The sequence below is a fragment of the Nerophis lumbriciformis genome, linkage group LG07 (assembly GCF_033978685.3).
Source record: "Nerophis lumbriciformis linkage group LG07, RoL_Nlum_v2.1, whole genome shotgun sequence".
Classification (NCBI taxonomy): Eukaryota; Metazoa; Chordata; class Actinopteri; order Syngnathiformes; family Syngnathidae; genus Nerophis; species Nerophis lumbriciformis.
Window position 1 is genome coordinate 36,054,634 of NC_084554.2, and position 25,739 is coordinate 36,080,372.

At 40.3% G+C, this 25,739-nt stretch overlaps 2 protein-coding genes across 7 annotated transcripts in view; one reads left to right on the forward strand and one right to left on the reverse strand.

Annotated features, from left to right (window-relative positions):
* The window catches only part of scrib (scribble planar cell polarity protein), a 78,869-nt gene extending 69,659 nt beyond the window's left edge, over positions 1–9,210 (forward strand). For all 5 annotated transcript variants that reach the window (XM_061965269.1, XM_061965266.1, XM_061965265.1 and 2 more), the window contains 2 exons: positions 4,853–4,907; positions 8,147–9,210. In XM_061965269.1, the coding sequence (XP_061821253.1) occupies positions 4,853–4,907; positions 8,147–8,283 (192 nt within the window). In that variant the 3' untranslated portion in view covers positions 8,284–9,210. The remainder of the gene's footprint in view (positions 1–4,852; positions 4,908–8,146) is intronic.
* Positions 9,211–12,210: 3,000 nt separating this feature from the next.
* cdv3 (carnitine deficiency-associated gene expressed in ventricle 3) lies at positions 12,211–20,461 on the reverse strand. Of its 2 annotated transcripts, none has more exons than XM_061965264.2 (5): positions 20,013–20,461; positions 19,611–19,684; positions 19,400–19,533; positions 13,488–13,650; positions 12,211–13,408 (listed from the first exon to the last, which is right to left on the reverse strand). In XM_061965264.2, exons 1-5 carry the CDS (start codon positions 20,193–20,195, stop codon positions 13,279–13,281), a joined length of 684 nt encoding a protein of 227 aa, XP_061821248.1. In that variant the 5' UTR covers positions 20,196–20,461; the 3' UTR covers positions 12,211–13,278. The 2 variants fall into 2 exon arrangements, with proteins under 2 accessions (XP_061821248.1, XP_061821247.1); XM_061965263.2 differs by having other exon boundaries at positions 12,215–13,408; positions 19,611–19,687.
* Between the last annotated feature and the right edge of the window lie 5,278 nt (positions 20,462–25,739).

Consider the following 25,739-nt stretch of genomic DNA (forward strand, 5'->3'; position numbering starts at 1 on the left):
CCTTCCTTGCTGCCTCTCCCCTCGCTCTGTGTTGTTATGAGAATCTAGGAGGGGAAATAATGGTCTTGATACTGATCAATATTTCCTGCTTTGCTGTTTATGGGGCTGGCACTAAATAAAGCTTCCACTCACATGTGAAAACATCTTCATGTGCATCCATTCTCCTAAGCAATCAACCACAGGCAGGAATGTTTGTGATCCCACTAACCTGGCTTGGTTCTGAGGGTAGGAATCCCAATGCTTCGTAACAAATCTTGCTTAGGGATGTAACGATAAACGGTATTAATGATAACCGTGGTAAAACTCCCAACAGTTAGTATTACTGTTTTAAATAAAAATTATCAAAAACAATTTGTAAAACTCATGGACTGACTAGCGCTAGCACGTTAGCTAGCTTAAATGCTAACATGAATACAAGAGACAATGTCTTTCCCCATGAAGAAAACGACATGCCCCAATATAAATGTATATAAATAGATTGAGTAACTAAGCTATTCAATTGTGTACATTGAATGAACAGACTGTGTTGTCTTAGCAAAAAGGGATCAAGCTATATTATTGGCACCCTAAACCCCCTTTTAGGAGAGGAAAGTCCACCCAGATCCTTGTATTCTAAGGCCGTCTAAAATGATGAGAGGTGACTAGAATTGAAGTTTAACAATTTGTTCTACAAAAAGAGTAAGTTATACCAGCACTAGGAGATTGAACCGAGCTAGCCAAAAGTCGGCGCAATCTCTAAAATGGTCGCCCTTCTTGCATGTTTTTGCGGGGTTGCCTCGCATTAAAGGGTATCGAAAGTAAAAGCTGGCGTATGTTCCGAGCGCACACACATTACTCTCCCTCCATTTGGTTCCTATTACCTCACCTTCCGGAACCTAAATGAGATACAATGTGTGTATTTACAAGGATAGGAAGCCCAGAAGGCATTCATGTTATATCCCTGAACATGATGTACAGTTGACATTGTCCAAAGGTGGGAATATATTCCTCTAACTGTACTCAAATGAATACGACACAGACGGAGGTGGTTTGGTGTCTACAACAGGAAGTGAACTCGCGTAACGTCATATAAACTGGAAATGAAACCAAGTGAAAGCTCCAATTTTTTTTTTATTGATACAATATTATTAATCTTTATCAATAAACACATTTTTAACTTTTACCAAATAAAATGGAAGACAATAAACATATTCAAATACAAATATGACTTTTTAAAAGCCACAATAGTGTTATAATTTTTATTTAGCCAGGAAAGTATATTGTGTGTCTATTAGAGATGCGCGGATAGGCAATTTATCTCATCCGCAACCGCGTCAGAAAGTCGTCATCCATCCGCCATCCACCCGATGTAACGTTTGATCAAAACTGCATCCGCCCGCCATCCGCCCGTTGTTATATATCTAATATTAATAAAAAAAAAAAAAAAAGGGTGAAAACTACGCGAATTGCACCTTGTGCAGACAAAATTTTTCGATCGGACACGGAGGAATTAGCGATGTAAAAGACCACGTTGGGACAAAAAAACACAAGTCTAATGCCGTTGCTAGCGATACAAGTGGAAAACTTTCAACGTTTTTCGTCGCCCAAACAGATTCTTTGGATGTGATAAATGCCGAAGTTTTATTTATGGAGGCAATAATTGAGCATGGACTTCCAATCGCACTGGCTGATCACATGGGACAGTTAATAATGTAATGCAACCTTTAAAAATCATTACGCGGTGATCGCGATCCCAAAAATAAACTTTTCTTGCATGATAATGTCCAGAAAATTTCGCTTTATATTACTATAGAGTCCTTTTAACGAATGAGTTTGATGGTTTATCACAAACCTTAAATGAAATTCCATGGCCACCGTCCTGCTCTCTATATCAACCAGGGTGAGCCCCACCCCTTTCGTGAGCGCACTGTGCGCGGAGTGACCCCTGTTACGCGCCCCCGGCAACAGGGGTGGCAAGCAGGTAAGCTGCGCGGGCGGAGCGCGCGGAGTGACCCATGTTACGAGCTCCCGGCCACGGGGGTGGCGGGCAGGTAAGCTGCTTACCTGCTGCGCGTGACGCCGGCCGCGGCGAAAGCGGACGAGGCGGGGTGTCGGTGCGGTGGGCGCGGTAGTGACCCTGGACGTGCGTCGGGCCCTTCTCGCGGATCGCCTCAGCTACGGCTCCCGGTGGGGCCCTCTCGGGGGAAGGGGCCTCGGTCCCGGACCCCGGCGAGGCGTCCCTTCTCCGCTCCGTAAAAGTGTCCATCTCTTTTCTTTTTTTTTCTTCTGTTGTGGCATATGCTGCAGGTGCCTGCTCGTTTTTCGTATGTGGGTAACAACATTTAACTATGTATATATATTTCCGAATTGGTTTAACTGCCACCCGCAAAAAAACAAAAAAACAAAAAACAAAAACAAAAAAAAAATCTAATTAATCCGCCCGACCCGACCCGCGAGCGGATAAAATCTTATTTTTTTTAATTTCATCCGCCCGATCCGCGGATAATCCGCGGACTCCGCGGTTGTGTCCGCAAACCGCGCATCTCTAGTGTCTATATATATTAGTTATTTTTGTAAATACAACTTGGTTAAAAGATTTTAGTGTGTGTATAAATACTTTTTGAGCACATTCAACAATACCGCGATAATAATGTGATCCTTTTGGTCACAATAGCAATGATATGAAATGTTCATGTCGTTACATCCCTAATCTTGCCTCTAGTTTGCAGTGGGACAGATCTTTTTTTAAACTAGAGAACAGGACAGAAAGCAAGGTGTGTGTGAATGTGTGTGTGTGTGTGTGTGTGGTGGGGGACTTGTGTGGTGCTGGAGGAAGGAGCGGTTGTTGGTTGTGTGTTGCTTTAAAATAATATTTGTAATATCTGGTGTTGCTTGAATGTGGTTGTATTGCATTTAAGACGTCTGTATATTTACACATAAAAGCCGCATTTTTGACCAAATAGTACATTTCAGCAGTGTTTTAATATTGTTGACGAAAAATGTTTGTCTTAGTTAGGTCAACAGTGTTTAATTTAGTTTTAGCCCTTGTCAGTCTTTTGATTAATACGTCGTTTAACTTTGGTCAAGTTTTTGTCAATTAATTGGATTTAGTTTTAGTCTAGTTTTTTTTCTAGTCGACTAAATTCCTCAACATTTTAGTCGACTAAGATTACAGCAAATTTCGTTGACTAAAATAAAACGTATAAGGGATAATACAGGGATGTCCAAACTTTTTGACATGGGAGCCATATTGGGCTAAAATAATTTGGCCTGGGGTAAAGTAACTGTGCGTGCGTGTGCGTGTGCATTTGCGTGCTCATAATATATTGATATAATTGGATATTAAGAGTATGTGAAAGTTTGACTCTTACTTTAACTTCCGTGATGACCTCATTTACAATGTTGTAATCAATCAGAAATATCAAGCAGCTACAATGCGCCAAACATGGATAAGTGTGGAGTGTTTTACATTTTCCCCCTTGTGCACTCCCATGGATTTTAATGGGTGCAATTTAGAATGTTTTAATGTTGTTTGGACGTTTTTTTATCCACAAAGTTTAGTGAGCAGGTTGTGTTGCGTGTGACCATGTGTGTTGACCTTTATTTTAGTTGCATTTTTTTACACCATGACTAGGGAAGGTTGTGTGGATTGTGTCATAAGTAAATGCTGTGTTATAATTACTAAATACATTACAGGGGATCTGATTCACCTAAAATGTCCACAAGATGCCTTCAAATCTATAGCATTCAGTGATGGGTATTTAAAATTAATTTGAATACTTAAACTTATGACATCTCACAGGCCAAATAAAGACGCCGGCGGGCCGTAGTTTTAACATCCTTGGATAAAACATTTTTGAAGTTGTCTTGAAACCACTTTTATTAAGGTTGTTGCAGGGCATCTCAAAAAATGAAATTCACAACAAGACCTGTTATAGTCAGGAGAAAATAGGTCGTTGACGATAACTAAGACAAACATTTTTTGTCTACAAAATTAACACTGCAGTTCAGTTTGGATCATATCATCAGATATTATTCTTAACGAGACAGGGAGTCTCGCCCTTGAATGTTCTGAACTCCTGTTTCCCTGCTTGTGTCTTATTTAACCGGGGCGGTATAGCTTGGTTGGTAGAGTGGCCGTGCCATCAACCTGAGGGTTGCAGGTTCGATCCCCGCTTCCGCCATCCTAGTCACTGCCGTTGTGTCCTTGGGCAAGACACTTTACCCACCTGCTCCCAGTGCCACCCACACTGGTTTAAATGTAACTTAGATATTGGGTTTTCACTATGTAAAGCGCTTTGAGTCACTAGAGAAAAGCGCTATATAAGTATAATTCACTTCACACTTCACTTAATAGAGTAATATTCACTAGGATTAAACCAACAGCGTCTGTGCGGATTTCTTATTGATTAATTACACACAGAATTGTTCAATTTATCGATTATTATGCTAATCCCTGCATTATCCTTAAGAAAACTACACATATGTCCTTTTTTGTAACCATTCTGTCGACCAATCAGCAGACAGTTGTATGTTTAGCTCCGCCCCACACAGCCAACTATAGTGTATAATCACAAAGAACATGTTTAAAAATGTGATGATATAAACAAGTACCAAACTGAACCGTACTGTTTGGTGGAAAAAAGTAAGCCTTTTTTCCAGGAAGCATAACGTTTTTTTAGCTATCTGTCATCGTGTTGGAGATGCTCTGAGCCGTCATTGGAATGACAAACGCCGGAGCTGACCTTCTAACCTAATCCTGTCCTAACACGCCAATCTCTCTTTGGGGGTCCAGTAGAGTCAATCAGGCGTCGTCCTCAGCGAACCCTTTCGGCTTGCCGTGATTAACTCACTATGTCTTCTTTCTTCTCAGTCTCCTGACGCGTTGGACGACCTGCAGTTCATTGATGACGCCTCCCAGCATCCAGGTGAGTGCTCGCCTCATTTACCCTCGTTTGTGATCACGGTAGAAGAGGATGAGAATAGAGACACTTGTTTCCTTTCCCCTTATTTGATGTAGGTGTCTACATGGGATAAGCAGCTCCTATTGGTAGGATCCTGTGTGCACGCGTTTGGTTTGGGAGTGTGTTCTCTGTGTGTGCTCTCCTGCGTCTTTAACTGATAGTTTAATGGCCAACCAGCTGACTGAACTCTAACCAAGAGTGTGATGGTGCTTGAATTGTCCTGCTAGTCCACACACAGGCAAGTGTTTGTCATAATGAGCGTTTATTTAGAGCAGCCTGCCACAAATACCTTGGTGCTACCCGCTTCTTAACACACCTCAAATGTACACCATGTCTGCCAGAGAATAAGAAGGTGTAGCAGAAGGGATCGGCACTGCCAACTTAGCGAGTTTGTTGATCATATTTAGCGATTATTAAAGGGGAACTGCACTTTTGGGGGAATTTTGCCTATCATTTACAAAATCTATGTAAGACAAGAACACCACACATGTGTTTTTCTTTTTTATGCCTTCTAAGTTGTTATTTACGGCAAGTACAGGGTGGCTAACAATGCAGCTAATGAGGGTACTCTATTGCAGTGGTCCCCAACCTTTTTGTATCTGCGGACCGGTCAACGCTTAAGAATTTGTCCCACGGACGGGGGGGGGGGGGTATTTTTTATTTATTGATTTATTTTTTGTCATAAAAAAATACAATCATGTGTGCTTACGGACTGTATCCCTGCAGACTGTATTGATCTATATTCATTCATTCATTCATTTTCTTTTTATTCCTTTCGTGAAAATGCATATATACAAGCCATATACAGTTGACACTGTCATTGTTCTTTTGTTTCTTATACATTTCCATGATCATCATAATGATCATTATATTGATTTATAATGTAAGAACCAGAAATATTAATAACAGAAAGAAACAACCCTTTTGTGCGAATGAGTGTAAATGGGGGAGGGAGGTTTTTGGGGTTGGTGCACTAATTGTAGTGTATCTTGTGTTTTTATGTTGATTTAATAAATATTAAAAAATATATATATTTTTTTTTTTAAATTTCTTGTGCGGCCCGGTACCAATCGATCCACGGACCGGTACCGGGCCGTGGCCCGGTGGTTGGGTACCACTGCTCTATTGCATCCATAAAGCTCTCTTTAAAAACGGCCAACAATAATCAATTTATATTTTATGACCTAGATTTTAACCAATTATTAGCAATATTGTTATTATAAGCACTAATGTGCTGTGATCACAGAGAGCTAACTAGCTTGCGCTGCTACAGTGTTGACATATGAGCCGGTGAGCTGCTGCATCGCCTCTGAGTTGGTGAAAGTTAATTCTTGATTATAAATCATTCCTCTAACCTGCATACGAGAAGGTTGTGGCCATTAACTAAGAAGTTGGTCAACTTTGACATTCAACTTAGACCCAGAGATGGCGAGAAAGATACACAAAAAAAACGGTAGTTTGCAACCACTTTTTTGGGGGATCATGATTAATTCTTGATCTAAACGGGAAGATATTCACATCACATCAATCGTCATCACCGTGAGAACAGACATTGTACAGTAAGTGATTGATTTGTTACGTTCATACTAGTTTGTATTTTTTTAGCACTTGGCAATACTGCTACATGATGCTTAGTGTTGCATCTATTTAGCATCTTTTAAAACAGGTAGCTCATATTCAGGCTCAAAATATAAGTACCTGGATCATATTTTTTTCCCAAAGTAGACTTTGATAGCTCTCATGAAATCTGCCATGAATAGTAGTGTTGTTATTGTTGAAGGAAATTGCGAACATTGTGATGCGTCTGTGAAATTAATACGTCCCCGTTTGCTTAAAACGAGCAAAATACGTAAATATTACATGTTATTATGAATGTGTCTGTTACTACATTACATATATATTTACAGTGTGTATTTAAAACATCGATGGAGGTGTTTGGATGTTTTTTGAGCGCTGACTCCCATCAGCTTTATTGTTAGCTGACTTTTGCTAACTTTTATTTACGAGTTCGATTGCATAAAAAAGTCAAAAGACACCTTTTAGATATTTTTTTGCAAAAATGCAACTAGTGACAAATTTAACTTTGTGGTGTTATTCGGGAGTTTTGGAGACTTTGACACAAAAGCACATACTGCTCTTCTCAACGAGCAGCGGGTGCTCAAAGCACTCACTCACTGGTTTAAGATATTAAACCACAAAATAAAGCATTCATTTGTAGTTCTAAGCAAATTTGATGTTTTTTACTCATTTTTTTGTCACTCTAACATAATTCCTCTCTCATAGCTTCCATTACAATTACATGCAAATGCATCATGGCCACGTATGCAAATTAGGCAATTGTCATTTAGCCAGCAGATGTTTCAGCTCGTCAGCAGTAGCATTTTCTAATTTAACTATTTAAAAGAGTGCAGACAATCCAACAAAATCTGTTAATTTCAATGGTGTAGTGTAAATTGAAATAGTCAGTTTCTAGTGTCGCCATCATGTACAAGCAATGTTTATTAACAAGCGTAGAAAAACCACAGCAGCCAATGAAATTAATTAAAATATTACATTGTTTAAAATGTGAAACAACGCAATTAAATTGTTTATTATTTGAATAAAGTGCCAAATCAAATCTTACCAGGTATTAAAGTGATAACATAGTAACTGATAATTATATACGTTGTGGCTGTGGTTTGCATTACAGTTCAACCAATCGAATCACGGGATGGTTGACTTGACAAATTGTTGGAAATCATTCTTTTACATAATGTGTTCATATTTATTCATTATTTATTTCATTCATAGTTAAACACTGTTGATTGTTAATACAACGAAGATTAAAGATAATACAAATAATTTCAATTTATATAGTTTTTGTTTACCGTTCTTATCAGGCAAGTAAAAAGAAAGTGAACTTGGTTTTAATAGTCGTGTTAACATGACGATTGTGTGCAATTTATTCTACTGGAATCATATCTTCAAGCAATCGATTCAAGAAGGAGCTAACACGTCCTGCATGCAGCTTTATTCTGATCAATAATTAGATCAATAACATTTTCAATGTTGTTTTCTAGTCACTGGATGCACTTTTGTTCCTTCTTGGTTTTTTTTGGAGTGCTGGTAATCTTTTTGGAATCTGTCTACCTCAGCTGGACGCTACTGTCTGACCATACGTATTTGTGAGACTAACAGTGTGTGTGTGTGTGTGTCCTGTGTAGTCTCTGCTGCCGGTCTGGAGGCCGAGGTCTCCACCCCCTTGCCCGCCACCTCGGCCCTGGAGGAGATGGCCCTCTACAGCAACAAGCGCAAACTGCGACAAGGGCGCCGCAGTCTGGAGACGGCCGTGCCCACGTAACACCACTCAGACACACACTCATGCACACATCCAGCGAGGAAGGGCGGGGGTGTGCAGCATCAGTATATACACTACACTCTTTCACAGCCACCCTCGCATCCCGCGTGCCAGCCTTGCCTTCAGTCGCCGTGGAGACAAGACCACATCCCTTTTGCTTTGTTGCCTGTTAGAGACTGATGATTTTTTTAGCTTTTTATTTTTTTAAATCTCCCCGAAAAATGGAGAAGAAAAAGAAGAAGAAGAAATGGGTGGTAGTTGTAACTAACTAATGTGTGAAATGCTATTTTTCCGTGACTAAATTGTAAAAGGTGTTTTTTGGGAGTGTAAATAATAGTAAGATGACATCCTGCTACCTTCACACTCGCACTGTGGAGAGCTTTAAAAAATCATATCATCATAGCACTGCCATACATCTTTTAGAGTAATTTATTATTTTTAATCCAATGTATTTTACTGTTGAGCACAAAGAGAAGAGTGTAACATTCCCCTCTAATAATATCATATCAATATCATTTTTACAAGAATGGTACTTACCCCTCAGCCCCCACTGGCTTCCTATTTTCAATCAATGTGGTTAATGAAGTGAGACGTGAAGGTAGCGGATGCTTTATTTTTCTGTCTATGGGCTAATTTAATAATCTGACAACACTGAGAAATCATTTCTTATGGTGTGAATAGTGTACAAATAATGAGAGAAAAGAAAATGTTTTGTGGTAAAACTGAGCCAATGTTGACCAAGCAAGTGTTTGGACTGCTGATGCATCGACCTGGGCATGTTTCTTTCAATGGCTCACTTAATAATAATAATACTAAAAACATATCTGACATCCTTGCATAGCCACAACATAAATGCTGTTCTAATTTTAGCTGTGCAAGTCGCTCACAGACTGAATCTAGCTACTAGTTGTTGTTGTTGTTTTTTTTTTTTACCATACTTGCTTTTAATGAATGTTTTGTTTCAAATGTTTGTTTTTAGTTGTGTTTTTTTCGGACGGAGTTGACGACTGGCATTGCTGTTGGGCACTTTGGCTTCATTCAGTTCCATAGTCGGACAGGACCACGTGCTGAATGATAGAGGTGGGCCATACTACAAATGTTGGTATCGATGTGATACCAAGTAAATACCGTATGGCCGACATCAATATTTTTTAAGAATGATTTTTTTGTAACTACCGTATTTTTCGGACTATAAGTCGCTCTGGTGTATAAGTCGCACCGGCCGAAAATGCACAATAAAGAAGGAAAAAAACATATATAAGTCGCACTGGAGTATAAGTCGCATTTTTGGGGGAAATTCATTTGATAAAACCCAACACCAAGAATAGACATTTGAAAGGCAATTAAAAATAAATAAAGAATAGTGAACAACAGGCTGAATAAGTGTACGTTATATGAGGCATAAATAACCAACTGAGAAGGTGCCTGGTATGTTAACGTAACATATTATGGTAAGAGTCATTCAAATAGCTATAACATATAGAACATGCTATACGTTTACCAAACAATCTGTCACTCCTAATCGCTAAATCCCATGAAATCTTATACGTCTAGTCTCTTACATGAATGAGCTAAATAATATTATTTGTTATTTTACGGTAATGTGGTAATAATTTCACACATAAGTCGCTCCTGAGAATAAAATGCACCACCTGAAAAAAACTGCGACTTATAGTCCGAAAATACGGTATTTATAATCACAATAAAACACAAAATACAGCAGATACAGCCCTGACAATATCTCAACACTTATTTGTAAGGAATATAAAGAAATGTAATGTAACAATATCAATACAATTGTACAAATTGTCCGTCTTATCACATTGAATTGTTTGAGAAAATAAAATAAAAAGTGGAAAATAAAGCTAAAACTACATTAAAAATAATTAGGCTATCTATATTTGTTTATATAATATATTTGAACAGCACAACAAAAAACCTATAAATATTGGTATTATTACGCTAGTATCAACGATATCTATCTTGAATGGATCCGCCCACCTCTACCGTTCAGCTTCCATAGTCGGACATGGCCAAGTGCTGATTAAACAAAATGATAATTCAGAAGTAAAAACATGGTGTATTAGTCTGTTTCGTTGATGTAGCTAATTGTTTCCATTTGTGTAACTGGGAGGATACTGGGAGTCGATCGTCTCTGTCCAGACCCAGCTGATAGGTTCCATTGCATGGGGCTAAAACCAAGCCAAGTGCTCTGCTATTCCTCTGTAAAGACACACAAATCAACGGTTTAATTTTTATAAATAAATGTTTTAAAGTCATGAAAAACCCTGTCGCTTGTCAACGTGTTTGAGACTGAATTTTTTCGAGATTGATCCGCGGCAAGTTGGTCTCAAAGACCCCGCTGTAGTAAAGTGGATGGCTGGTTTATCAGCTGCTTTCTAATTACGCGAGCAGAGATTGGAACAGCGCGAATAGTCTTCTTCTCTGGGCTTAATTTTAGCAGTAGGCTACTACCTTCAATTTGAAATACTGCCATCTTGCGGCATGGAGCGGTACAACACAGTCTTCTTTCGTGTTCTTATTGCATTTTGAAACCAGCTTAAGTTTACGTTGTCGCCACCTAGTGGCAAACTGGACTTTTGATTGATTGATTGAAACTTTTATTAGTAGATTACACAGTACAGTACATATTCCGTACAATTGACCACTAAATGGTAACACCCGAATAAGTTTTTCAACTTGTTTAAGTTGGGGTCCACGTTAATCAATTCATGGTGGCCAACACATAGCAGCTGACTGCTTGGTTTTATTTACATAGGGAACGGAACAATTTAGACTTATTTTGGCTTAAATTAGAACATTTTGAAGTACGTTGTCGCCACCCTGTGGCAAAGACTGAAACAACACCTACAGTCTTTTTTTGCATTATCGGAATCTACTGGCAGGGAACAAAACAACCCATCACCAATTTTGGATTGAAACATCAAACATAGTAGCAATCTTTCATTCAGCTTTTACCACTTTAGAGCGGGCCGTGTGCCCAATCCGGCCCACCAAAGCTTTTATTTTGTCCCGCCGAACATCACTCGTAGGCTTGAGGAAATCATTCAATATAGGGTTGCAGTACTCCCGCCATCCCGCAGGGAGCAATAGTAAAGCCTATGTCAGGTGTCACAATGAAGCAGCAGTGGGGTGAGTAGAAGAAGATGACTATCGACCCTGAAAAAATCTAAATAAATTGGGAAAATCGGACTTTTAACAGGGGCTTCACGGTGGCAGAGGGGTTAGTGCATCTGCCTCACAATACGAAGGTCCTGAGTAGTCTTGGGTTCAATCCCGGGCTCGGGATCTTTCTGTGTGGAGTTTGCATGTTCTCCCCGTGACTGCGTGGGTTCCCTACGGGTACTCCGGCTTCCTCCCACTTCCAAAGACATGCACCTGGGGATAAGTTGATTGGCAACACTAAATTGGCCCTAGTGTGTGAATGTGAGTGTGAATGTTGTCTGTCTATCTGTGTTGGCCCTGCGATGAGGTGGCGACTTGTCCAGGGTGTACCGCGCCTTCCGCCCGATTGTAGCTGAGATAGGCTCCAGCGACCCCAAAGGGGAATAAGCGGTAGAAAATGGATGGATGGATGGACTTTTAACAGCGACTGGACAACAAAGTATGCATTTATTGAAATTGCTGACTTCGTAATGTCTTTTATTCATGGCTGTGTTTTGTTTGTCCGATCAACTCGATCAAAGCTCGTTTAATAGATGTAGCGCGGAATTGGACCAGTAGATGATAACGCTCCACATTAGGTGTGTGTGTGCAATTCTTGCTGTGGATGTTTAATTTCTATCCAACCTATTTGATGTAAAATACACGAAGCAGCAGCCAGTTTTAATTTTCATGACAGATTGTCTTCTTTGAGTTTAGTAATGATCAGTTTGCATACTAAAATTATCAGTTATCGCCATACTGGGAGTTAAAACATGACAGACCATATTATCTTGCGTAAGCACTTTTAATTTGCTGTCATGACACAAACATCTACTTCCACCACACATATTCCAGCAGTTCCAGTACTTTGTATGGAATTGAGACAACACATCTCATGCACAATAATTCTTCACATCGCTAAATCAATTGGAAAAACTTGTTTTTAATTCACTGCCACACTTTATTAAAGTAGAAATTTGTGGGTTTGAATCTGCCTGGAACAGTTACCATTTAACATAAAATGTTCTGGTTTGTTTTAAATGCTATGAGGAGGATTATAAGTTTTAAAAGAGCCAAACCTGCTAATAAACGAAGGGCATCAGAATCAAACCGTGGATATGCAAAACAGTTCACAGCTGAAATCGTTAAGCACAACATTCCTTTTTTCCACACAGAGTAAGATCCAGTAGCGCTTTCAGCAGACACAAGCATATTTTTCCTCCGATTACCAAGCCGTTTGTATCCATAAGGCCACTTTATTAAAGGAATTCTATGTGAGGCAATGCTTTGATTATGGAATAAACTCTTAAAAGTTTGTGACTTAAACTTCCTGACAGCTGGTATACTTGAAAAAGAAAAAAAAGCAGACTTCATGTGATCCCCACCAGGTCCAGGTAGTGTCCCCTCCTCTTAAAGGCCCAAACGCTCCAAGAATCGTGTGTGTGTGTGTGTGCGAGAGATGGTGCTGCAGAAAACTAGATTTCTTTTTTCACACAAGTTTGTAAAATCATCTCGATTGAGGTGATGTTGGGCCTTCACAAAGCATGTTGAAGTCCAGAGAAGATCTGCACCACGCAGGCACTGCTTTGTACGTGATCCACAAAGTACTCATCACCACTTCTTGTTGCCGCCGCCACAGCATACTATAGAGTCGATTAGTCACGCCTTCATGTGCAGACACCTTCTCTTTTGCCAGCCAAGGGTATGTTCAGTCGTGTGAGTGTATACGTGTGTGTGTGTGTGTGTGTGTGTGTGGTGGCAGCGACTGCAGTTCACACAGCTGGAGTTCAGCTGCCTCCTTCCAGCGGTCCAAAATGGTGGTGTGGTGGTGCTCTATTTGTCACCCAGCACTGCGTACTGGTTGTCCAGCTGAAGCTGCTGCTGCACGGGAGTGCCGCCGTTGTCGTCACGTCCACGGGTCCTGTGCTTTACTACCTCAAACGTCTTCTCCATCTCTCGGTCCCTGGAGGGCGCATGCGTGGAAAAGAACACTTCAGGACGACGCCGCTTCTATGCAGACGGTATGACGTGTCAGGACTTACTTGCGAGTCTCCACGTGCTTGCCGGTGGCCATCAGGGAAGGGAACTGAGCATCATTGAAAATCTCAGGGGGTCCCTGGTTCTGGCCACGTTTTGAAGAGGTGAGTCGAGCTCCTGGAGGTCGGTAAACGCCCGCAGGTTTAGACTCTGGCACCTCTACTTCCTCTGTGAGGTGGAGAATCAGGAACACTTCATTCAGCAGATGAATTAGGTCACATCTGCTAGCACAGCATCATTTGTTGTGGAAAGTGATTTATGTTCTATTCAGATTTCTTCAGGTTACACTGCAAAAAGCCAGTGTTCAAAAACAAAGAAAAAAAATACAAAAATGAGGGGTATTTTACTTGAACTAAGCAAAATTATCTACCAATAGAACAAGAAAATTTGGCTTGTCAAGACTTTCCAAAACAAGTAAAATTAGCTAACCTTAATGAACCCAAAAATACCTTAAAATAAGTATATTCTCACTAATAAGTGCACTTTTCTTGGTAGAAAAAAATGAGACCTTTTTGCTCAATATGTTGAAAAATATTCTTAAATTAAGTAAATGCAAGTGCCATTATCTTGACACAATGATATGCGCTCGGCATTACATTTCTTGAAACCAGCAAACTTATGCTAAAACCTAATTTATTGTTCTTAATGGAAAGGCCACAAGGCAACCGCTTGTTACTCTCGGGGTCTACTAGCCGCTCAGGCAAATCATATTGTCTAAAAATGCATTTTCCAATTACAACCACAATTTTGAAGAATTTATCTGAATGTGCATGAACTATTTCTGTTCAAAATTGTTTGAAATGTCACATGTTAAATGTTTTTTTTTATGATTGAAATAAGAAATGATTACTTTAAAAAAGTAGTTTTATATTTGTGAGTGTTGATGACACAGCTTTGCAGTTGATATCCTAGTTTCAAGCATGTTTTACTCAATATAGGTCATCAAATCTCAGCAACAAGCTGTAATAACTTACTGAGATCATTTAGGACCAAAACCCTTAAAACAAGTAAAACACTAACATAAAATATGCTTAGTGAGAAGAATTATCTTATCAGACAGAAAATAAGCAAATATACTTGATTTATGTTCTATTCAGATTTCTTCAGGTTACAGCTACAGAAACCTTACCAAGTTAACTTCCTCTGGAAAGTCTAGTTTGATCGTCTTCTTGGTGCTCGACTTGAGCCAATCCAAAGACCTCACTAAACTGTCGTGTTTTAGCCTTTTTGACGTGGAACAGCTTACAAATGAGATTTGTTCGTTTGTGGGGATCCCCTTAAGCTGAGCTCTTGCTAGCAGACAACACTTTTGCCCATAGTCGTCTAAGGAAACAGATTGTACTACAAAAATCCTTTGTTCATTGTACTGTATATGCGAAAGTAAACAGGCAACACCTTCATGTTGGTTGCAGAAGAAGAGGGAGACGGTATACCAAAGATGCACATCATGGTTTTCTACACTTCGTTTGTGTTGCATTCAGCTTTTTTCAGGTGGACAATGTTTATTTATACACACTTTTTTTAAATGGTGCACATTTGTTGTTTCTAGTAACTGACTTTGAACTACCGTATTTTTCGGGGTATAATTCGCTCCGGCCGAAAATGCATACCGTATTTTCCGCACTATAAGGCGCACCTAAAAACCACAATTTTTCTCAAAAGCTGACAGTGCGCCTAATAACCCGGTGCGCTTTATTACGATTCATTTTCATAAAGTTTCGGTCTCGCAACTTCGGTAAACAGCCGCCATCTTTTTTCCCGGTAGAACAGGAAGCGCTTCTTCTTCTACGCAAGCAACCGCCAAGGAAAGCACCCGCCCCGCCCCCATAGAACAGGAAGCGCTTCACCCGCCCCCATAGAACAGGAAGCGCTTCACCCGCCCCCGGAAGAAGAAGAAAAAACGCGCGGATATCACCGTACGTTTCATTTCCTGTTTACATCTGTAAAGACCACAAAATGGCTCCTACAAAGGACAAGGATCCGGTTCATAAAAAGACGCAATCTCTCCATCCGCACACGGATTACTACCGTATTTCACAGCAACTGATATTCCTGTGAACTGCACTGTGGAACGGGAGCACGTACGGTGAATATTCGCACCACAGAGAATGAGAAGTCATCCTTCACTGTGGTTCTAGCTTGCCATGCTAACTTCCACCCAGGGTGATATTCAAAAGGAAGACCTTGCCAAAAGAGACCTTTCCAGCCGGCGTCATCATAAAAGCTAACTCGAAGGGATGGATGGATGAAGAAAAGATGAGCGAGTGGTTAAGGGAAGTTTACGCGAAGAGGCCGGGTGGCTTTTTTCACACAGCTCCGAAGGCGAACACACCTTCACTAAGACGGGCAGATAGCGCCGGTCGACATACGCCAACATCTGCCAGTGGATCGTAAATGCCTGGGCAGATAGTTTCGGTCACAACTGTGGTCCGAGCTTTCCGGAAGGCAGGATTCACAGAACTGCTGCACAACAACAGCGACACTGAATCCGATGACTTCGACGAGGCGGAGCCGGCCATTTTTGGATCCCACGCTTGCGCAACTTTTCAATTCGGACACCGAAGACGAAGAATTCGAAGGATTTACGAATGAAGAATAACTTCAGAAGGTGAGCGCTATGTTTATTTTGTGTGTTGTGACATTAACGTTCGAGCAACATTATGTTGCTATTTATTGCTCTACACCATTTTGAATTTTACTATGTTTGTGATTGCACATTTGCGTACATTTTGGGACAGAGTTGTTAGAACGCTGGTTTTCAATATATTATTAAAGTTTGACTGAACTATCTGACTGTTTTTTTGACATTCACTTTAGCGCAGCGTTTTTTTGACATTCACTTTAGCGCAGCGTAGGCGCGGCTTTTAGTCCGGGGCGGCTTATTGGTGGACAAAATTATGAAATATGTAATTCATAGAAGGTGCGGCTAATAATCCGGTGCGCCTTATAGTGCGGAAAATACGGTAATAAAGAAGGAAAAAAACAAACGTCGCACTGGAGTATAAGTCGCATTTTTGGGGGAAATTTATTTGATAAAACCCAACGCCAAAATTAGACATTTGAAAGGCAATTTAAAATAAATAAAAAATAGTGAACAACAGGCTGAATAAGTGTACGTTATATGAGGCATAAATAACCAACTGAGAACGTGCCTGGTATGTTAACGAACATATTATGGTAAGAGTCATTCAAATAACTATAACATATAGAACATGCTATACGTTTACCAAACAATCTGTCACTCCTAATCGCTAAATCCCATGAAATCTTATACGTCTAGTCTCTTACGTGAATGAGCGAAATAATATTTGATATTTTACGGTAATGTGTTAATAATTTCACACATAAGTCGCTCCTGAGTATAAGTCGCAATCCCGGCCAAACTATGAAAAAAACCGACTTATAGTCCGAAAAATACGGTATGTTGTCCCACAAATTCTTGCCAATAAACAAGTTTGAAGCACCAATGTACTTACATATACACTAATGCAAGTACTAATTTAAAAAACAATGAACTTCGATTTTTTTTTACCATTGAATTTGGAATATAAATTTTCTTCAATAAGTAAACCATAAAAATGACTTTGTTAGGAAAATTCACACTTCAATGAATATTGAATGAACATGGGTAGGGTGGTTAGTTTGTTGCCATCAATTTCCAACAAATTTGGCATACTTGCTCATTTATCAAAGTTGCTAGGCTCATCTTGCTCACTCGCTTGAAGCAGACATATTCCTACACTGTGATCATCTTTTTTTTTTTTTACTCCTGTTTTGTGTTACTTTGTGGTGCTTTGGACTAGCGAGTCGCAACCAGCCAGGCTCTGTCCGTGCATCGTGTAGCAAGCTAGCGGTCCCCGCCTCTGCCCACCGAGAAAGTATTGTGGATGACTGGCAAGAGGATTCACTTTGCTCATGTTTTTCTGGTGCTGAGAGCGATGCACAGAGTGAACCCTCTTTTACGGTTTGAAAACAAGAGACGTAGAAAAACAAACACACAAGGTCATCCTTGGGACGCTTGGAGAGCGACTTTACTGCGTCCTTTCATATTTGAATGCAGCAGGGACACGTACCTTGCAACATCCTTACTTCCTATCCATGGGCACGGTTCACATTTGAACGGATACAGTACCTGAGAATCGATACCAGTACTTGTGTGTATTAATGAAGGTAATTGTTTGCTAAAACTATTTTATATTTTGATATAACATTTAAAAATGAGCCGCTAACAATAAATGTGCTGTTATTTAGTTTTCGTTGACTCATTTGCAATGATGTTGGCTTTCTAACTAAGAGGCAGCTTTCTCCATGAAGCTGAATGTGTTATGTTGTGCCCTACATAGTGTTTATACTGTAAGTATTGTGCCTATTACACACCAGCTGTTTGATTGAAACATTCATCTTAGTTGTAATATTCATGACCAAACAAATTTAGAGATGGTGAAATCACCATGTAAAATTGCTAATGCTAATAGTAGCATGGCAGATCCAATATAATGTCTGCCCTGAGATCGGTAGGTCGTGAGTTCAATCCCCGGCCGAGTCATACCAAAGACTACAAAAATGGGACCCATTCCCTCCCGGCTTGACACTCAGCATCAAGGGTTGGAATTGGGGGGTTAAATCACCAAAAATTATTCCCGGGCGTGGCCACCGCTGCTGCTCACTGCCTCCCTCACCTCCCAGGGGGTGATCAAGGGTGATATGCAGAGAATCATTTCGCCACACCTAGTGTGTGTGAAAATTATTGGTACTTTAACTTTTTAACTTAATAAACCTAGTGCATTTTAGAAGAGTGTCATTGTATCCCATGGGGTTGAGTTTTTTCTTGCCCTGATGTGGGATCTGAGCCGAGGATGTTGTTGTGGCTTGTGCAGCCCTTTGAGACATTTGTGATTAAGGGCTATATAAATAAACTTTGATTTATTGATTGAAGAGTGGAGCCTAAGCATTAGAGATGGCCGATAATGGCGTTTTTGCCGATATCCCGATATTGTCCAACTCGTAATTACCGATTCAGATATCAACCGATACCGATATATACAGTCGTGGAATTAACACATTATTATGCCTAATTTTGTTGTGATGCCCCGCTGGATGCATTAAACAATGTAACAAGGTTTTCCAAAATTAATCAACTCAAGTTATGGAAAAAAATGCCAACATGACAATGCCATATTTATTATTGAAGTCACAAAGTGCATTATTTTTTAAAACATGCCTCAAAACAGCAGAGCATGATGAGGTTGAGGTGGGGTGTATATTGTAGCGTCTTGGAAGAGTTAGTGCTGCAAGGGGTTCTGGGTATTTGTTCTGTTGTGTTTAAGTTGTGTTACGGTGCGGATGTTCTCCCGAACTGTGTTTGTCGTTCTTGTTTGGTGTGGGTTCACAGTGTGGCGCATATTTGTAACAGTGTTAAAGTTGTTTGTACGGCCACCCTCAGTGTGACCTGTATGGCTGTTGACCAAGTATGATTTGCATTCACTTGTGTGTGTGAAAAGCCATAGGTATTATGTGATTGGGCCGGCACACAAAGGCAGTGCCTTTAAGGTTTATTGGCGCTCTGTACTTCTCCCTACGTCCGTGTACCACTCCGTACAGCAGCGTTTTAAAAAGTCATACATTTTACTTTTTGAAACCGATACTTTTCGATATCACATTTTAAAGCACTTATCGGCAGTCCAATATTATCGGACATCTCTAATGGCACCGTTTGATTTTACGTGAATTATCCCTGGCGGTACAGACAGACCTATACAAAAAAAGGGGAGTTGTTATAAGTCAGATTTTTGGAAACATTTTGGCTTGAGTAGATTGCCAGTTAGAAAAAGAAGTCAATCCAGGACAGATAAATGTGGTGAAACGTAAAAGTGAAGCTTAAAGTACCCGAAACTTTTAGGTGGTACGAGTTACTGACCAACAGGTGGCGCAGGGGCAGGAGCGGCCCCAGGCTTGTTCCACGGTCCAGACATTTTTTCACCGCCGCCGCCGATGACCTCTCCATCCTCATCAAGCTCCTCCTCCTCGTAATCATCTTCTTCCTTCTCATCGCTGCAAGCCCACATGACACCCAAGGGACCCCCGTCATGCATCAGCTATGAAAGATGACTTCTACTATCCTCCCTCACCTGATTTGCAAGGCCTGCAGCCGCAGTCCGCTGTAATCCACTTCTTTTTGCTCGAACACTTTCCACTCCTCATCCTCCTGGGCACAAGGCAGCACACGTCACTGAAGCAGCAACAGCACAGTCACGAACAATAGCGTGCGCGGGCCTGATCAGGAGTGTTGAGACGTGACAAACTAGCTTGAATTGACTCTTTTTAGTTTGGCTTTAGGAGGAAGTGAACATGTGTTCGATCATTAGTCACGTGAGCCGCAAGGAGCATATGTTAGCATGCGAGCTAGCCTTTTCGTCCAAATACTCTCATTGACTTTTTGTACTTTATTCAATGTCATTTGAAGTTATGGAAATGTTTAGTCAGCGAATGTAGACGAATCGCTGTTAGGCGTAGGATTAAAAATGCGTCACCTTTTCGTTATTTGCGTCTGGATTGTCGCTTTTGGAGGACTTTTCGGACTCTTTTTTCATCTTTTTCATCACCCCCGTCGACGGCGCGGAGGCCTCCTTGCCCTTTCCTTTCTCTTTCTTCTTCTTTTTGTCCCGCTTGGCAAAGAAGTCGTCCAGGCTTTTCTCACTTGACACATCCGCCATTTTCAAAGAGCGAAGCTAACGTAGCTACCACGCAGGAGCGAATGACAAACGGCCAAAAGTGGGTCCCGGTGGAAGGAAGGCGGCCGCAAAGGGGTAGAGGACACACAATAAGCTCTAATTTGTCTAGTTTTGGGTCCGTTTAGGGTTGGTAAAAACGTCCGGCTGAGTTTGGTGTCTAAACCGCCAACTACCTTGTCTACCATGCCATGCACTCTCGGCTACTTGACAAATCAGCACCGTCACCCGGAACAGGCGACCTCGAACCGGAAGTGCTAACCGTATGACGTCAAGAACGCTGACGCTATGTTTTTTTTTAATAACTATTAGGGGTGTGGGGAAAAAATCGATTCGAATTCGAATCGCGATTCTCACGTTGTGAGATTCATAATTTAAAAAAAAAAAAAAAAAATCGATTTTTATTTTTTAATTATTATTATGACTTGTCCAGGGTGTACACCGCCTTCCGCCCGATTGTGGCTGAGATAGGCTCCAGCGCCCCCGCGACCCGGAAGGGAATAAGCGGTAGAAATTGGATGGATGGATTATGATTATTATTTTTATTTTTTTAATTAATCAATCCAACAAAACAATACACAGCAATACCCAGAGGTGGAACCAAGTCATTGTTTTGCAAGTCACAAGTAAGTCTCAAGTCTTTGCCCTCAAGTCCGAGTCAAGTCCCGAGTCAAGACAGGCAAGCCCCGAGTCAAGTCCAAAGTCAAGACTGGAAAGTCTCAAGTCAAGTCCTAAGTCCTGCATTTTGAGTTTCGAGTCCTTTCAAGTCCTTTTAACCACAGACTAATATATTAACACAGATTGTGTATGCTTTTCAAAACATGACATATACGCAGTGTTGGGTTAGTTACTGAAAACCAGTAACTAGTTACAGTTACTAGTTACTTTATTTCAAAAGTAACTCAGTTACTAACTCAGTTACTTACACCAAAAAGTAATGCGTTACTGTGAAAAGTAACTATTTAGTTACTTCTTTTTTTCTTCTTTTTTTTTTAAAGCTCCCATTAATGCCCTTTTTGCCTTCATTTCAGTACTGTTATTGCACTGGAGAATAATACAATCTGTTGATCAACTTGACATGCATTTTTATTTTCCTTTTAACATAATTAATGAAAAACAGTGCAACATAAAAAGGCATTCCTCCTTTCTTTAAACTTGGACCAATGACCATTAATAAAAAACAAGTTTAAGTGCAACATAAGAAGAAACATCATCTTCCTTGAAACATAGGTAGTGAAATAAAGCCTGACATCTGGAGTGATGCTGCTATCTTCCACACTTGGAGCCATGGATTGTAGAATCCTTGTTTTCAGTGGCAGGATCATTGACACAGATGGTGAAGTTTCAGTGCTCAGTAGAGATGTAACACTTTTGAGGGGTTTAAGCACCCAGAGGACCTCATCTGCCACTCTCACATCATCATCAGACAGGGTGACATTTGTCTTCAGGGTGTTGTGGGTCATTGCAGAGTATATAGCTGCCTGCTGCTCCAACATATCATAAGTGGAGTTCCACCTCGTTGGGACATCATGTATGAGCAGGCAGCTTTAGCATTTCTTGCTTTGTCTTAAGCACATGAGCAGCTGTTGTGCTTGGGTGGAAGTAAGAAACCTTCCTGATCCTCCCAAAGAGGCGCTCCATCCTATTGACTGAGATTCCCTTCTGTGATGCCAAATTCACTACATGTGCAAAGCACCTATCTGTGGTCCCAGTCCTGCCTCATTCTCTGTAATTATTTGATTTTTGGCATTATCACGTGTGACTGGGATATCTTTATCTTCCATTCCTCCACTGCTTGTGTCAGTACCTGCGCAAGGTGACTCTCGTAGAGGGGGCGTGTCTTCTCATCTCCCAGTCTGCTGTGATGAAGTGAGCGCTTATAGTTCCGCTGGACGTCCACCCGTCTGTCATGAGCGCAACAGATGATGCTCGGGATATTTCATCCACAACTTTTTTCTTCTCCTGCTCATAAAGATCTGGCACAATCTTATTGCTGAAGTGGGTGCGCGACGGGATGTCGTAACGTGGTTCAAGCACGTTCAGCATGTGTTTAAAACCCTCGTTTTGCACAACCGAATCTGCACTTATAAACACACCGATTCAATGGCGCTGGGCGTTCAAGCTCCTCCGTTATTGCGCTCGCCATGACCACGATGTGTGTGGACTGAACGTGCCAACAACTTTTTTTTTTTGTTTCATATATCAAACCGCGGATCAAACCCCCCCACCCCCCCCCCACCCCACCCCCCCACCCCCCCACACACACATAGACCGCGCCTCTTTTCTTCTCTCCGGCTTGTGACAGAGGAAGATTCAGAAGAAAGACACCGCAGCGCTTCTGTTTCTAGCCGATACTACATCAAAAGTAACGTAAAATAACGCAGTAACGCATCATGTAGTAACGGTAACTAAATTACTGAATAAAAAAAAATAACGCGTTAGATTACTAGTTACCGCCGAAACTAACGGTGTTACAGTAACGCGTTACTTTGTAACGCGTTAGTCCCAACACTGCATATACGTGAACATAACAAAAAAGTTGTACTTTTTATATGTCAGGGCCCTATGCTGCATTACATCTGCAAAAGACCAAATTAGCCAAGAGTCTGTCAGTCATTTGTGCACGATGGGGGCGTAGTATGATGCCACCATGGCTGAAAACTCGCTCCACTGGAGCACTGGAGGCAGGCACTGCCAAGACTCTCATGGCCACTCGGAACAGTGAAGGAAGAGTCTTCATGTTCAATGCCCAGAACAAAAGGGGGGAGAGAGTTGTTTTGGGTTGGTGCACTACTTGTAAGTGTATCTTGTGTTTTTTATGTTGATTTAATAAAAAAATAAAAAAATATATTTCTTGTGCGGCCCGATACCAATCGATCCACGGACCAGTACCGGGCCGCGGCCCAGTGGTTGGGGACCACTGAGGTAAACAACCAACAGTATGTCAGAAAGCTAGCTAAAACGGTACACATATTCATAATATAGTATACATTTTAACTGACCTTTATTTTACTATTTTTGTCTTTTTTTAGGTGGCTAAAATACGCGGTGCTGCTGACCACCGTCTAACGTTACGTGTGATTTATTGACTAACGTAACCCTGCTTAAAAAAAATCACTGAACAAAAAGTATGAATAAGGTAGTGAACTGCAACAGATTCCCGTGTTTGCAATAACGTTAGCAGTGAGTTTACAGCCTCACTGATTTAACTACACAGCAAATAAAAGTCACGTTACTTAGCCAATAAACGTTATCTTACATTCAAAACTTACCGTTCTTTGTGCAACTTCAAATGCCGGACGAAGTTGGAAGTTGTTGCCTCTCCATCAGTAATTTTCGAACCGCATGTGTTGCATACTGCAAACCGTTTTGTGTTGACCACCTCGTAATTTTTATACCCAAACAAAATTATTTTAGGTATCATTTTTTGTTCACTGGCGTGTGGTTTGGACATGTCTTCTTCGTTGGTTGTCCTGCAATTTGATTGGATGAATGCTGTGTGATGAAAACAAAGTAGATCTAATTTGATTGGCTGTTGTACTGAGACCACACCAGCTGACACACGCTGATAGACAAGTACACAATGAAAAATACGGAGCGCTCCCGAATAACTTTTTCATCTTTGGGTTTTGGGGAAAGTAGCAAGTCATGTCAAGTCATGTCAATTCAAAAGGCTCAAGTCCAAGTGAAGTCACAAGTCATTGATGTTAAAGTCTAAGTCGAGTTGCAAGTCTTTTTACATTTTGTCAAGTCGAGTCTAAAGTCATCAAATTCATGACTCGAGTCTGACTCGAGTCCAAGTCATGTGACTCGAGTCCACACCTCTGGCAATACCATAACAATGCAATCCAATTCCAAAACCAAACCCGACCCAGCAACACTCAGAACTGCAATAAACAGAGCAATTGAGAGGAGACACAAACACGACAAAGAACAAACCAAAAGTAGTGAAACAAAAATGAAGATTATCAACCACAGTGTCAATATTAGTTCCAATTTCAACATAGCAGTGATTAAAAATCCCTCATTGACATTATCATTAGACATTTATAAAAAAATAAAAAAATAAACAATAGTGTCACAGTGGCTTACACTTGCATCGCATCTCATAAGCTTGACAACACACTGTGTCCAATATTTTCACAAAGATAAAATAAGTAATATTTTTGGTTCATTTAATAGTTAAAACAAATTTACATTATTGCAATCAGTTGATAAAACATTGTCCTTTACAATTATAAAAGCTTTTTACAAAAATCTACTACTCTGCTTGCATGTCAGCAGACTGGAGTAGATCCTGCTGAAATCCTATGTATTGAATGAATAGAGAATTGTTTTGATATCGGGGAAAAATCGTTTTTGAATCGAGAATCGTGTTGAATTGAAAAAAAAAATCGATTTTGAATCGAATCGTGACCCCCTAGAATCGATATTGAATCTAGCCGTGGGACACCCAAAGATTCACAGCCCTAATAACAATCCATTCATCAATTTTCTACCGTTTGTCCCTTTTGGGGTAGTCAATAATTATTTGGATTTACGCAGTATGAAAAAAAACATTGAAAAGGAATTTTATCTTTGCAACCTCATTTTACTATTTGCTGAGTTTTATATTCATAAAGGTAAGTTTCTGTTTTTTGTGCTTTTAAAAAGTAATTTGAACTTTACTTTTAAACTCTTTCTACCTCTAACAACCAAAAAGATGTGAAAAGTATGATGCTGTGCTCCAAATTTGGATTATTTACGCTACTTGTGTGAGCCTATGGCTTTACACTTTGTTACATTACTTTGTTACAGATGATATAATTGTTGATGACCAGTGTTGGGTTGGTTACTGAAAACCAGTAACTAGTTACAGTTACTAGTTACTTTATTTCAAAAGTAACTCAGTTACTAACTCAATTACTTACACCAAAAAGTAATGCATTACTGTGAAAAGTAACTATTTATTTACTTATATATATATATATATTTTTTTTTTAAGGCCCCCTTTAATGCCCTTTTAGCCTTCATTTCAGTACTGTTATTGCACTGGAGAATAATACAATCTGTTGATCAACTTGACATGCATTTGCATCACTGAACTCTGCTAAGTAATGTGGTCTACACACAACACACAAAGACAGAGATATGTTTCAAAGGGCCAATTTGTTTCAGGCCAGAACAAATTGACAAAACTATTTTAAATAGCTGCAACATAACATACATAAGTAACAAACAGCATAATAACAACAACATAGCTGTAAACCAAGGAAGGCACACACTACATACACAAAGCCTAACCAGGCGTTTTTTCTCTCAAGGAATTGTGAAATAAAATCATGTCTGAAGCCCAGAACGCTCTACACATTTCCCCAGTTTTAGTTTAGAGATAAGGAAAGATTGGCCTGGCCCTCTAGCCTCCCTCTTTATGTTTGTGAACTTTATAGTCTATACATTTAGAGTGATGTGATAATCAAACACTCTAAAAGTCTAGAATGAAAGAGCAACAGTATATAAGAGAATTGACAGAGTATGTGTACCTTCAGT

What these genes read in the sequence shown, in the direction of transcription:
- cdv3 (XM_061965263.2), bottom strand. Translation starts at nt 20,195, where the DNA reads ATGGCGGATGTGTCAAGTGAGAAAAGCCTGGACGACTTCTTTGCCAAG. An exon ending in CAGACGCAAATAACGAAAAG is followed by an intron (nt 19,688 to 20,012) that starts GTGACGCATTTT and finishes CCTTGTGCCCAG; the next exon opens with GAGGATGAGGAGTGGAAAGT. An exon ending in TGCCCCTGCGCCACCTGTTG is followed by an intron (nt 13,651 to 19,399) that starts GTCAGTAACTCG and finishes TCCACCTCACAG; the next exon opens with AGGAAGTAGAGGTGCCAGAG.